The sequence below is a fragment of the Cyprinodon variegatus genome, unplaced genomic scaffold, assembly GCF_000732505.1.
Source record: "Cyprinodon variegatus isolate N-32 unplaced genomic scaffold, C_variegatus-1.0 Scaffold19, whole genome shotgun sequence".
In the NCBI taxonomy this organism is placed as follows: domain Eukaryota; kingdom Metazoa; phylum Chordata; class Actinopteri; order Cyprinodontiformes; family Cyprinodontidae; genus Cyprinodon; species Cyprinodon variegatus.
This window is the reverse complement of record NW_015150472.1, coordinates 1,715,765-1,730,919: the sequence shown is the minus strand read 5'-3', so window position 1 is coordinate 1,730,919 and position 15,155 is coordinate 1,715,765. Positions and strand designations below refer to the sequence as shown.

Below are 15,155 nucleotides of genomic sequence, written 5' to 3'. Positions count from 1 at the left end.
AATACTGTTTGGATATGTGAGGAGGTTTTTTTATTCTATGTAAAAGGACAACAACTTTGAACTGCAAAACTTACTTTACCGGCTGGCTGTACCAAAACTTAATTTTCCTTTTGGGATTTATAAAGTCTTATTGAATTAAACTGAATAGAATTTTCATATTATTTTGAAAAGGTTTTACACCATGAGATAAAAGGAGGATTTTCTTTTTTTTTTATAGAAACATTCCCTTTCTGTATATTGAATATTGCATGAGCTCTTTTGTGGTGGCATTGTTTCCTGTTGATCTTGGGAAAAAAATGTCTGGGATTGGCTTAGTTACATTGTTATTGAATATGACATGACTGCCTGCAAATAACTTAGAGAGCTGGCGTGTCCTCTTTCTTTTCTTTTGGCTCTCAGGGAGGGTTTATGATTTGTAATTTGTAAAATCAAATTTTTCTGTTTTAACACTTGGTTCCCTCAATAGCATTGTAGTCACTCTTGGGTTTTTTTAACTTGCCCCTGCACTCCCTGCCCAGACCCTCTTCATACCTGCTTACAGAGCAGGCCGACTGGACCCTGTGTAAAAGTTTCCCTAGTAGGCAGGTATTGATTACTTACCTGACCTATATTCTTTGATAACCCCAGAATTTTCAGTGGTGCAAAATCAATGTATCTATATGATAAGAAAAGAGTTCAAAGGATACAGATTTAGTGAGATTATAAGAAAACAAAAGATAACAGTTTTCAAAATTTCATTCAATATTTTTTAATCTTACTGCCTTTTGAAAAAAGCCAATTTTATTATTATTTTACATTTATCAGGAAATATATATATATATTTCCTGATATATATATTTGACTAAAACTGATCAAACTCGTCCCAAAACCATTAAAAACAAACCTAACTGGAAGCTTCAGAGTAGATAAGTAGATACTACCAGTTACCAATCACTGTGTTCCAAATGTTTTTTTTTTTAGACTCATATTTTTTAAGTCTGTTTGCCCACTCTGTCAGTTAATGATCGATGCTGAAAAACCTCAAACTTTCCTATTTCAAAATAAGAGTCTTGAACATACATAGAGAGAGTGAAGTTTAAAAATCTGACCTCTGTATCAGGGCCCTCAAAACTAACCTATACATACCTCTTTAGATGGAGATAGATACTGTAAGTGTAACTGTAAGTGACTCAATCAGAATTCCCTTTATTTGATATAACATTTAGTTGTGAGAAACAAAAATTGTGTATATTACAAAGAACTTTAACAGCAATTCTGTACCCCACAGCTTAATAACTGGAATAAACTGTCACCACTTGTTGATTTTTTTAGCCATGTTATTTCCCAATCATGTTTTAATTAAGACACATTACTTACTCTGCATGTTTGTTGTGATACCCTTGAAAAAAATGTTTTTACTTCACACCCCCTTTACTCTCAGGATACTTCATTAGGAAGACAGTGTAGTGAACAAAGAAATGTGCTGTAAGTGGTCTTATAATGGGATTCATTGGCTTAAAGAATCGAAATTTACCCCCCACTATCTCCCCTACGGATGCACATAGATAGACACACAGTGAACCGGGAGCAAACGGACTGACCTCCTGAATGGACGTGCGCTGTGGTAATGATAAGGCTATTGAATGGAGCTGTACCCTGTCACGGTAGCTGCTGGGCCAGTAGTCTGACTGAAGGAATCTGATCAATATTGCCTTTCTCCCTCATTCTTTCTTCTTTGTTTCCTTACAGACGATCTTTTATCACTCCACCCGCAATCTTTTCTCTATTCACAAGCTGAAAAAAAAATCTTATCCTATAATTAACTAGTTGTACTTGGAGATAAAGTTAAGGTCATCAGTATCAGTCAGTGAACACCGACTGGTTCTGTTTGCATCTCTCTCTCTGATTGAAAAAGAAGGTTTTATTGTATAAATAAATAAGTTATGCAATATTGACTTTTATTTTATCAGGAGAATTTATACAAAAATGGGCCAGTAGATTCCAAATGCCTCCTCTTCTCACTCGGAAATGACTTGGATTCATCAGTCTTTGTTAGATTGTAATTTTTTTTTTTTTTACAATTGTAGCATCTGACCTTTGCTCTTATTCCCACATAACTGAAATGAGAGCAAAGCATTTAGCTCTAGTATTTCAAATATAAAAGTCTAATTTACATAATAAGATATTCAACAGTGGTTTGTGTTTTGATCAGAGGGTTGAAGAAGGCAAGCTTAAAAACCAGTTTTCATTAATCATAACACGTGACTAGAAGGGAGCTTTTACCTCCATTTCATTTGACCCTTTTCATTTCTAATATTATAATTATATTAGCTATAATGCATTTCAGATATCTCTAATGCAAAGTGGCTTTGCTTGGGTTTATTTGGAAAATGCATTTAAACTATCATTTTGATGCATTTTTTTATCAAGCATTTGAAAAAGTATAGATTCAAGGATGAAATTTTGATTTTGGAGATGATGGGACCCAAGTATTTTATTTTTATTTTTATAAACCTTACCTTACATCATATATCATATGATGTAAGGTGACTTTTTAAGTCTGTTTCCCCACTATGTCAGTTAATAGTGTGCAAACACTATGAACACTGTTCCCTTTTTTTATTTGACTGGGGTTTTGTGGGACAATTTTTCATGCAATAATCAAATGTATTACACTTTTGTAGTTTTACATAGTTTTACAAATATTTTGAGCTTGCATGTATAAACTCACTTTCATTGATTGCATTTTTCCCGTTTGATAATAATAAAAATATATAACAATAGTAAATTACTTTTGTCTGCACTTTACAAGAAAACGATTTATAGATTTATAATGATGAGGGATCTTGAAGTGGGCACGCTGCTTAGAATTTTAAAGAAGTTTCTCTAGGTTTTTTTTTAGACATCCTGGCGGAGTGCTTAATTACCAAACACACACACACACACATATGCACATGATCCCAATCAAATAATTTCATTTGATATTAAAACCCATGTAGATCATGCAATCCAATCAAATGAACAAATGTCCAACTTACAGCAGCAGATTCCCCCTTATGACTACCTGACGCCTTTGACAGCCATGCGTGCTTCTCAAAAACCAAAACTCCTGAACCTTTTAAGATATCTCAAAAATCCAAAAGTACCAAAAAGCAGAGAACTAGACTTGCGACACTAAAGCTATAATTACGGTAGTGCTTAGGACCGTAGCACCAGTGATGCATCAGATTTTTGCAACTGAGCTCCTCAGGAGTGTCAGCAGAAACAGCCAATCACACAAGAAAAGACAGAGAGCCAATCAGGAGCTTGTAGTCGGTCTAAATTTAGGGAAGCAGGCTTCAGGTTAATAAAACAATTTATAGTTTATCAACTATCTGAAGAAAAAAAAACGTAAAGTTTGAGAGCCAACTTTTCCACCTTTATAATACTTAAAGGATATTTGCTGTTCATCATTCCATACTATTGTTATAATCATACCAATGTCTGTTACATAAATCAACCCAGTTTCAAAAAACCTCTTTAATATTTTTGCAAAGGCTTGGGAAATTCAGACAGTTTCAACAACACTGCACAGATAATTAGACACAAAGCAAAAGACAAAAAGGAATAAAAAACAATCATTGTAATTAATCTTTGTCATTGTTACATTTGTGTCCTCAAAAAGATTAGTAACTAAATAAAAGGTGCTAAACTCAAAGAAATATCTGCATAGTCCCTGAACACCATGAGAGAACAAATATTTTAGATTGATGAGGTTGCAAATTACAACCTGTCCTGCTGCTGGAATAAAAACTGCTGTTCAGTGATATCGTTCAAATTAAATGCTTCGGTGGATGCCTTGTTCAAAGCTATTTGTTTTGTTAAGTGTGTAGTGAATACATTTCAAATTAAAATCTGAATATAATTTATTTACTATGGGATTGCACCTGTTCTCCCCCATATTCAACAAGTTGGTGGTGGGTTTTGTTGCAAAGCAAAAGTGTAAATGTGTCACACGGGATTTGTAATATTGCAAATGCTGACTCATGGGTGTTACCTTTTGTAATTGAAAACCTTCTGCATGCTGTTTTAGGTTTTCTGTTTTCAAATATGTAACACAGTCTACAAGCTGTCCATCAAACCCCATCCTCCAGAAGTCATTGTAGTTAGGTCGGAATTGATGTTTACTGATTAGATCGCGGGAACAAGAGACTTGACCTTTTAAAATTTGACAAATGTGAATGTTGTAAACACAGATGGTTTGCACTGTCCTAAAGCTGCTCTCTGGAAATAAAAAAAAATAAAAATAAAAAAGGCACAGACCCGCTATTGCTACACCAGATGACTTTGTTGTGAGCTTAAAGGAAGGCGATAACCATTAACAAATATAAAAGAAAACCTGTGTGCTTCTGCAGCACCTCCTCATAAGCTCCAATAAGAAAGGAAAAATGTTTCCTGACAGCCATTTTTGAGCAGCCAATCCCTGATTCAACAGGTCGTTCCCATGGACCTAATCCTCTCATTCCTAATTTATATACTGTCTTTTCCTTCATGAGATGTAGTCATTACATCCACCAGTTTCCCCCTCACTGAGTTGTTAAAACACCAGCTGGGTGCTTTAGTGAAGAGCTTTGAATGCCTAAGCAGAGGCAACCTTCCCCTGCATGTATAAATATTTCAGGGACAGATGGGCAGAATAAATTGACAGTAAAATTGACATTAAATCTGCCTTCTAATTTCCAGAGAAAGAAGAGGTATAGGCTGTAGGTGAGAAGATGATGAGGACTTACGAGGGGATAAAAATCTAAGCTCCTCTGTCAAAGCAGGAAATATAACTTGCTGAACCTGTCAGATGTGGGAAAATATGTTTTTAATTTAATGTGCAGACAGCTCTTCACATTCTTAGCCTTTTTTTTTAAAGTTTGGACTTCCAGACAACATTTAAAAACATCAGTGAGGACTGCACTGTCACCATGACAGTAACACTGTGCATATAGCTAACCTGAAGTGCCATATGGTTTGTTGCACACAGCCATATGGGAAGTCGTTTGAGGAAAGTGTTAAAGGACAGGTACTTTCAAAGAGTACTTGGCAGGTTATCGGATAAACCACCTGTCCATAAACTTCCTCCATGGAAGAATTTCACTGCACTGCACATCAATGGAGGATGACAAGCAAAGTCCATCAAAACTGGTTGCTTATTAGTATAAACGTTTTCATCACCACTTGAAAACTTTAAGCCAAGATTTACAGCCTGTAGAGAATTCACCTGTCGTCCAAGTTTAGTGTATTTTCAAAATGATTAAGATAACCAGGTTTTCAGTTGTGTGGGAAAGGTCTTCCATTTCTTTCCACAAATTTATACCCAGAGACCTGTACCACGAGGCAAACTCAACCTAGCGGGATTACTTCAAGTCTGTCAAGTTCAACCTATTCAACAATGGCGGTGGTACCAGAAAACTGTTTATCAACCTACTAACTCAATCCAGCTTGAACTGATCATTATTCTGTGAAAGTGTTTGTATAAAGGGGTGGGTTCAAGGTAGCAGAACAATCACAACCATTATTGCTGAAGGGAGAGCGGCACATTTCTTTTATGAGGAATAAAAACTCCTCTTACAGAAATATGGTGTGGTGGCGGCATTAAAGAGATGCCAAATGGTGTGGCAAAGGATTGCCGGCTGTGTAAATGCGCAAGTTACACATCAGTGACATTTAACAAAGCCTGCATCCCAAACTCTGTACTGCATTTTAGCCTTTAAGCTTTTTAAAGGTTGTTTACAACTACGTACAGTAAGAACAACAAAACAGATTCTGGTAAAAAAAAATTATGCACCTCTGGAATTAAGGATTGTTTTTATTTTAAAAAAGAAAATGAAAGAGAGAAAATGAGTTATTCCATCTGACATACCAACTCTCTACTCTACTCCCTTATTCTCCTCTCAGTCAACATGATGGCTTGTGTCCAGTCAGTGGGCAGCCTTGGTGTAATTTGGCCCAGAGGGGCTGCTGGCTGTTGGTAGGGGGATAAAGGGAGCAGGGATAGTGGGGCTTGGAGAAAAGAAGGCTTAGTGTGGGGCCTTGGATGGATTGGCCAATGAGCACATAGGAAATGCATTAGATAAACATTAATGAAACTAGGTTACAGGAGACTTATTAGGGAGGCTTTTTGGGCCCCCTATGTATGGTTTTATGTCGCACATTAATAACTCTCTCATGCACACAGGTAAACAAACCAGGTAATTTAATGTCATCCTCATAGGTGGTCATTGTGAACAGCGTTTTGAATTTGCAGGGGACCATAAATCGATACTACTGTGTTTTATTACGACACCAAAATAATTTTGGCTTTAAAAAAAAAAAAAAACTATAATCTGACTTGGGTACGGTTTGGATGTCCGATTGTGATGTTTTAAACAAGTGTGCCTGATAGCAGCTTCGTAAATAAAATAAAAAATTTCCCTGGCATGTTAAACAGGTAAATAGTGGCTGATTAAATGCAGTAATGAAGACTCTGGGGCAGGACAAAAAGCAACATTTTACAGATTTTACAAGGACAGGAAGTAACAGGACTTTATAGAAAGTAATAATAAGAAAGACACTGCAGAGACCTAAATCTGAATAAGATTTTTTATTGCCTGACATTGTCTAATGTAGCACTCTTTGCAAAGAACTGAATGCTTTCATGAGCAGCATCCTGCTAAAGTACCTTGAAACGTTCAAACCCCCCTTACCCCTTTATCTTTTCTCATAGTTTATCATTTTACTTTCTTAATACATTTTAATTTATTTGGATGTCAAAGATTAGCATACCTTAAGTATAATTTTTAAGGAGAAAAAATTATACATGTTTCTAAAATGTTTTGACTTTAAAAAGCTTACTAATTGTATTGCATAAATATGCTTGTCATTTTTTTTTTTATTCTAATGAGGTTCTTAATATCTTTTGCTTGAAAATTTACAGCCATAACTGTGGATTCACCACTAACTTTTACAATTACTCCTTCTACATGATTTGTTGCAAATTTCTTCTTATGACTTTCTTTTAAACATTCCTTTAAAGGTCTTCCATTAAAGTCAAATTTCTGAAATACACAAACTATAGTAGTCCTGTCAACACCTAAACTGTGGATCTCTCTAGCATGTCCGAGAAGCAAGGGCCTCTCTTCTGCTGCTTCTATTAATGTCCTCTTGTTCAGCATCTTCCCATGTATGTGTTCAGTTACATTTACTAATCAGATGACTTGCGGTGTATTTTATTTAAGGAAACTAAAGTTAAGAGGGTTGAATAAAAGTGCGTGCCATAAGTCGTATTTCTAATTGCAAACAATTTTTACATCATTGCATCAACTTTAGCTTTGGTTAAGATCTACTCTGATTCTGTGGCTATCACATATACAAACAATTAAAATATAGAACTTTTATTTGCGGTAAATGTAAATAAAACTTGAAACTTATTTCTCTTTGAGAAGGCACTATTTGCATAAAAATTGCATCACATAGGTTTAGTTAATGAAGTTGTTCATAATGTTTATACATGTTTGCTACCTGGAGGCCCTTTCACCTTGGGGATATGCTCTGTTTCTGCACTGGCATAGTTTGTTTTGTTTTTTGCTCGGGGAGAGCAGGCAGCTCTTCTTTGAGGATAGCCTGAAGAGAAAAAACATACAAACAGGGTTTTGGAGGGGATGGGGGGCAACAACCAAAGACCGTTTGATGCTTTACCTCGTGACCCAGCGTTCCTACGCCCTGCTCACCCCCAAGCCCAAGTGGTGTGAATGTGAGACCTTATTCAGACAGAATACTTCTGAAAGTCCACTCTGAGTAGGAAAGAGGGGATTTGTTGCTCAGAGAGAGAATTGAATGGAGAGAATATCAAATGGTGGTGTGGAAAGAGAATTATAATGAGTTTTTCTTTAGACTGAGACTGTATAAAGGCAGACAAGTGAAAGAAACAAGAGAGAAAAGGCAAAGGGAAAGAACAGTTTAATAGACAACCTGACAGGGAGACAGTTAAAGAATGGTAGCATGAACAGTGAGTGCAATATATATATATATGGATAAGTGTGAAAGTATTTTTGCCTTCTCATTCCGTTTTTGTATGCATGCTGGATGGCGGCTTCAGTGTGCAGGTTGTTTTGCTGCAGGATAGTGTGTGTCAGGCTCCATCAAAATGACATCTCTTTGATGTGGAAATACGAAGAGCAAAAGCCCAGCCAGCTTCAGTCCAGTCCCCAGCGGGACACATCTACCGCAGTGTATATACGGGTAGTACAGAGTGTGAGAGGAGAAGGCAAGCTACGCAGGAAAAATGAAAACACACGCACCAAGATACACCAGAAAATTGTAATTAAGTTCAAGTTTAATTTAACCGATACTTTCCTAAATAAGGAAAAAATTCACACTGCAGTTATATTAACATATGGTCAATTCACAACGCATCATCTCAAGGCAATTTACAATTCAACCAGACTATACAGTCAGACTGATTTAAAGTTTTTTATCTAAGGAAAACCAGTTGATTGCATCGACTCATCGACTCAAAGGCATTCCCTCACACTAAGCATGTAGTGACAGTGGAGAGAAAAAACTCCTTTCCAACAGGAAGAAACCTTACAGCAGAACCAGCCTCAGTGTGAGCGGCCATCTGCCAAGGCTGACTGAGGTTCAAGGAGACAGAATCAGAGAAATACAGAAAGAAGCTGTTTAATATAAGACAGTTAAAAAGAGCCTTTTATAAAGACCGTGATCTAGAGACCTCAGCAACCCAGTGAGGGAAAACACATTAGCTATGGTAGATGGGAAGCCAATATGGTTAGACAACAGGTAGGGTAATGAACTGAAAAGCTTGAGTTTGTAGATCATGAGTTTGTAAAGCTTATATCACAGTTTCTACTTCTGACCTTGATTTGACCTCTTTTGAAATATAATAAAGAGTGAATAAATCTAAACATATGTAAAGGTTTCTGATTAAAAGTTTAGCATGGGTTGTTATGGACTGGAAGTTTCCAAAGTCTAAGGAATGATTTTTGATTAACATTGGATTGAAGGTTTATAGCCGTGAAAAACATGTACCCTAGAAATATAGTTGCTAAAAGTTAATGTGTATTTAAATACTGTGTGTAACAGTTCCCAAAGCTCGAATGCACCGAAGAGAAGGCATATAAAGCATAAACAATATGAGGCCCCATGAGAGCTGTGAGGTACACCGTAGCAGAGTGAATGAAAAGAAAACACAAAAAAGTTGCAGAAAATCACACATTCAACCTACTATTTTACAGTAATTGCTCTTTTTTTTTTCTCCAAATGGATAAAGTAATTCCTTTCCTTCCCTAAACCACAGGGGTGATAAGCTTTCTGTAACCATTAAGTTGTAGCACTACGTTGTTGGTATTGATCAACATTTCTTTGACATTGTTAAGACAAGCTTTTTATGTTTAGTGATTTTTTTGTAAGCTGGAAATCCATCTCCTAAGCGTTAACCTTAAAACTAAATTTTATCACAATTTTACAAGGCTCTATCTTTCTAGCAAACTGTATTCTACATCCTAGAAATATCTACATCCTAGAAACATGACTCCAGTCAAGAGTTCTTTTGATGTTGAAAAGAAATATTACTTTGGCAAAGTTTTACTTTCACATCCATCCACTGGGACTCTCAAAAAAAAAGAAGATTGCAGGAGGTGTATAGAGGAAGAGATAGCAGTCTGACAGCAGCAATGGGGGTAAATCGTGTCCAGGCACATATGAATAGAGACAGAGGTCCATTCTCTGCCCCGATGTTCTGATTGTTCAACTGTATTCTTTACAAAAAAATTAAATCCAACAAATTTACTCTGACTTCTTCTCCACATGAAAACAACTCTTTCCAAAATCTCTGTTTATAACTGTTTTTTTTTTTATCAAAGCTATAAACGTGTTTTACTCCCGACCTCACAGAGGACATGACGTGTTACACGTCTGGAGAATTAAAAAAATCCTGCATTCCCATTGTTCCCATTGACACGTGTTTTAAACTTGCAGAACAGACAGACAGTAAATGGCCAGATTTGTTAGAAAACTATCGCCTCCACATAATAATGGTAGAATTCAAAAATAATATTATCTTTATAACCATTTGGCCATGATAATGATAGGCCACATGCTCTTCTAACAAATCCCTGCTTGTTGCCAAGGTAACAGCAAAAAAAAAAACACTAATTGTCTTTAACCGCACCCACGACTCTAAAGATTTGGGAGCTGCCACCTTAGTAAGATTAACTTAAGGCAGCAAATCGTTATCAAAATATGGCCTTTATTAATCAGTTGATGGCAGCAGGGCCAGTTTATATTGGATTACAGTGGAAAATGTATAAAAAAGACAAACTCCTTTAATTAGATAAACTCTGTCTTGTTAGTCTTTTACATTCATTGTTTCTCATCATTTATTTGCTATTTAGTTTGCAGGTACTTCCAGGACTTTTCTTTCTGGTTGTTATGGCTAATACTGCCTTGAGAAATGCACAGTACTTGATTTGCACCTTATATCAGCAAGAGGTGCTTTACTGACTGCACTGAAAAGTTGGAGATGGCAAAAATCTAGTCCTAATGAAGCCGCTTTGATTGTAATGTGGTTTTATTTTTATCAGCATTATCATTTGTAGATCAAATGTAAGATAATAGAAACTAAGTTCTGTAGCATGTACACTCATCATTGAAAAATAGAAAGTGTAGGCAGAACCAAAGATTTGTATAGCTACACTTTTCTTTAAAATTACTTTAAAATTGATAAAAGAAAATCTGTTTTTAGCAAGAGAAACATTCACACAGATTATGTCTTGCTCATAATCAAACCTTATTTTTCTGAACTTTTATCAGTTATTTAATCTCTTTATTATGGTAATAGATGTGCACCGACAGGACAGTGACCAGTATTTCCTCCCCAAAGATTTCTTTTTTTTTTTATTATTATTAGTTTTTTGTATACTGTAAATGCTGTAGATCAGCAGATGCAATATAGTTTGACATTTTTTTCTTAAAGACAGCTATCCCAATCAACCTGCCACTATGTGAAAATGTAATCCCCTATACCCCTCACCAAGGTAGTAAAAATAATTTTGTGGAATAATTTTAATCCAGCAGTGTTTGGAGATTTTATGGCATGGATTGCCTTGGTCCTCAATAACCTGTTTGATTAGTTATCAATGCGCTCTCGACAGATTTTGGAGATCTGGCCACTCCTGGGAAAGGTCACCATTCTTCTTCTTTTTTTTTTTTTTTTTTTTTACTTATATACAGCTTTTATAGTTACCCAAGGAACCTTAGAATTATTTTATCCTTTCAAATCTATAAATGACTTGGTTTTTCATATCTTCTTGAATTTCTTTCAATCATACCATGATTGTCTTGTATTTTGAGCTATCAGTCTACCTGTTGTTGTCACACAGGTTCTGTAAGGGATCTTGGTTATGTTTGTTTAACATTGAAATGTGTTTGATAATTTCAATCATTAAATCAAAGGCAGAATTAAGTCGTAGGGGGCAAAAACCCTTACAGCTCTGGACATTCAGTGGTGAGAAAAGGTTTTTTGCCCCCCTTGTTTGATTCCTTATTTTATGCATGTTGGTCACAGTTAAGTGCTTAAGAACATTAAACAGAAAGTTAAGTTTTGCAGTTAAGATGTTTTCATCATTAAGGAAAAAAAAAAAAAATCAAGATCTATTCTTTAAAAAGCGATTGCCCCTTAAACCTAATAACTGGTTGGGCCACCCTTGGCAGCAACAACTGCAATCAAGCATTTGTGATTACTTGCAGTGAGTCTGTAAAGGCGCTGTGCAGGAGTTTTGCCCCACTCAGCTTTGCAAAATTTTTCTACAATGTCTTGTAGATTGTCTATATATTTACATTTCCTCATACTTTCACAATGTAGGCGACATGTTAGACTGTGAGGAAAGAATAGCATACAATGTATACTGTGGTTCCTTAAATGTTAAATATGGTGTTTTAACCATGATGCGTTTCTGAGATTTGCTGTAATGACGAACGTTGTAGGGAGTAATTAAAATTTGAGGGTATACCTTCGAGTGATGCAAGAATTTACCCTGTTGAATTAATAAATAGATTCATTAATTGTGCATAAATGTTTAACATGATGTGTAGCTCAAAAATATTCATCTAATGAGTGCTGTAGCAGAATACTAACCAATAGAGGTTTTTCCATCTTACTTCTAGATATAGGATACATTCTGTGCATCAAAGATTATAGCTACTGAGATGAATTATTAGAGGACCTAAGGGCAAAAAAAAACATCACTACTGTTGATGTAAGAACCTTATAAAAACTGATGACACATTATTTTCTTTAAGCACATTTTTTTTACTTTCATTGATCGAGGAGATCCCTTAGAGCGTTTCAGTTAAAACATATGCTCAGTCCAAAAATGAACATTTGACTTGACAGTCAACCCTTTAAGGTTGCTTATGTTTTTTACCCAAAAATCTAATAAAGTGTCTTTTTTAATTGACATAAAACACTCTCATTATATCTGAGTAAGAAGATTTTTTTTTTTTTTTTTATAGTTTTTAATTCTAATGGTGGGTAAGGTTCACTTAGAGTATAGAAGTCTGGTCACTCTCTCCTTAAAGAAGTTTTATTAGTTGTTATACAGAAGAAGATGGAATCTCACCATCTATACTAGATTTCTTCTAGCACCATAAAGAGTTTCTGTTGGTATGATAAAGTATATTTACATATCTGTAGTTTTCCTATCGGATCTGCTACCAGCCAATGACAAAGAAATGAAAAAGAACTCATTTTATACCTTGCCGTCTGAGGTATAGCATACCTTCAGACTGTCCTCTAGCTTAATTTGACTGTGCCAGCACATAAGCTGTGTGTTACTATAAGTGTGCACTCTGGTTATAAGTGCTCTTAGCTTTTCACCTCACTCATGTTTGATGATTATGGAGGCAGGATGAGTTTTGCTCTCGATGCAAGTAAGTGTTTAGGAAGTTATGTTGTCTTGTTTCCTGTTATTGCGTGTGTGAGTTGCACCTTCTTCTCAGGGAATAACTTCAGTACACCGTTCACAATGCTCAGATTTTCTTATATAATCTATAAAAAGTCCTAGAATGAGTTGTAATATTTTATTGATGACGGTAGCATAATCCTACTGTAGTTTGAATAGTAATTGACACTCTGATTCTTAATTAAATTATGTTATATGAATTAACAATCATGGATTATAATTTTTCACAAAAAAATACCAGTGCCACTTTTATTACCATCTATAACAGCAAATTGAAATCAAAATTGATTAATGAGTTTTGACCAGCTTTATTAAAAACTATTTTGCCATTGAGCCTTTTTAAACATCTTTTTAAAAGATACAGTATAAGTAAATTGTTGAATAAGCTGCTTTTATTAGATGCTACCTATAAAGAATTCCTTCTCAAGGTCTTATTTTTATTTTTTTAGTTTGGTGTAACTACATGTTGTGCAAGCATTTGTGTTCACATAAATCCATGCTGCATCATCCTCATCCTACTCTGGGCGGGAGTCTTGTAGTGCCCAAGTGCGGTCTCCATGAGGTCAATGGCTGCTGTGATAATGCTTAACTGATGCCGCCTGTCAATACTCATTCACCGGGAGAAAAGTCCTCCGCCTGTTCAGTAAATTACACAGTACGACGTGAGCTGTGAGGTTCAAAACAACCTGACCCCACTGTTGTTGTGCGAAACAATAGAACAATGACTGCAATCAGCTTTTCCAGCAACCATCTGTGTCATACTGCTGCCTACAAAACACCTTTCCATTACTTCAGGGCTGCAGCTATTAGCTCTCCATGTCATTGACTCCAAAGTGAGATGGAGATCCTCCTTTATCCATTTTCTGCTTTGTTCTGTTGACCTTGACTTATGTTGGTCTTAAAAATACTATAAAGCTTGTCATCATAATAATTTTAACATGACATTTGCTTGCTTTCGTTGATTACTGTAGCGTTGTAATGTTTTCTGTGTTTGAGACATTCTGTTTTCCATTTTCCTTGACTCCCTCTTTCTCACGGCTTTTCCAAACATTCTCGGGAGCAGTATGAAAAGCTGTCCATCATGCACAAGAACATGCAGAAGCTTTACGAGAGCATAGGCAACTACTTCGCATTCGACCCCCACTCAGTCAGTGTGGAGGATTTCTTCGGAGAGCTGGCCAACTTCCGCTTCCTCTTCATGGTGAGTTTGAAACTATGGTGCATTTATTCCATTTGCAGACACACAGAGCCTAACGGCGCCCACCACCCACACATGCACATGCCTTTGCACTCACTTGCTCATTGGGTGTTAGTGAAATGAGAGCTGGTTGCACATGGCTTACATTTTCATCAGACTTGCTGTAGGACCTCACAGATGGTGAGAAATCACAATGTTTTCAATGAAACTGAAAGTTACATTTTAATTATGATAAATAGTAAGAAATACAAAATGACCCATTTCTTATTAAATTCAAAAGAAAATATTTACATTATATTATTATATTATATATATATACTCTGTAGTGCTAGAGTTTACAAAATCTTAAGGAAATCTACTGTTTTGACTATTACTAACAAAAACATTATTGCTAAGCCATAAAAGGGCAGTGCTAAAGACGTTGGCTATTCACAAGATAGAAAGTTGAGATGAAGAAAGAAAATGCAACCACAATTACTGTAGCCATGATATTTTTGCAAAGCAAGGTTAATTTAAGATTTAAAGTTGTGGACAGCTGGAGTAAGTGAGCCACGACACACATACTAATACAGGATTTTAATGAGGTTAACTCATTCCTAGATTCCAGAACCACCTTATCTTTTCTAAGAATCATCCCTGGATTAATAATAACATAAATCAATTAGGTTTTACTCCAGTATTGCAGAACCAATTAATATATATGTATTTTTTTGTAAAGAAAATACAAAAAACTGTCAAAAGGAAAACATTTTCTGATTCAAACTCAGCATTAATCTCTGTGTGGTAAAACCCTACATTCAAAAACGTCTGACTGTCATGATCGGTACACGAATGTGACCCAATTATGCAGAACACCACGACACAGGAAACAGATGAAAAGTTAACAGAGTTTATTGAATACAATCTAAAGATAGAATGTTCTGGTTCTGGTCCTGGGCAAACGGGTTCACCGGAGTCTGTGAGGAAGACAGTTAGTTAGCTGGGCTCTTAGC

The 15,155-nt window shown here is 35.8% G+C and overlaps 1 protein-coding gene across 5 annotated transcripts in view; it reads left to right on the top strand.

Annotated features, from left to right (window-relative positions):
- The window catches only part of diaph2 (diaphanous related formin 2), a 497,594-nt gene that overhangs the window by 375,855 nt on the left and 106,584 nt on the right, over positions 1-15,155 (top strand). For all 5 annotated transcript variants that reach the window (XM_015388892.1, XM_015388885.1, XM_015388900.1 and 2 more), the window contains one exon: positions 14,002-14,166. In XM_015388892.1, the coding sequence (XP_015244378.1) occupies positions 14,002-14,166 (165 nt within the window). The remainder of the gene's footprint in view (positions 1-14,001; positions 14,167-15,155) is intronic.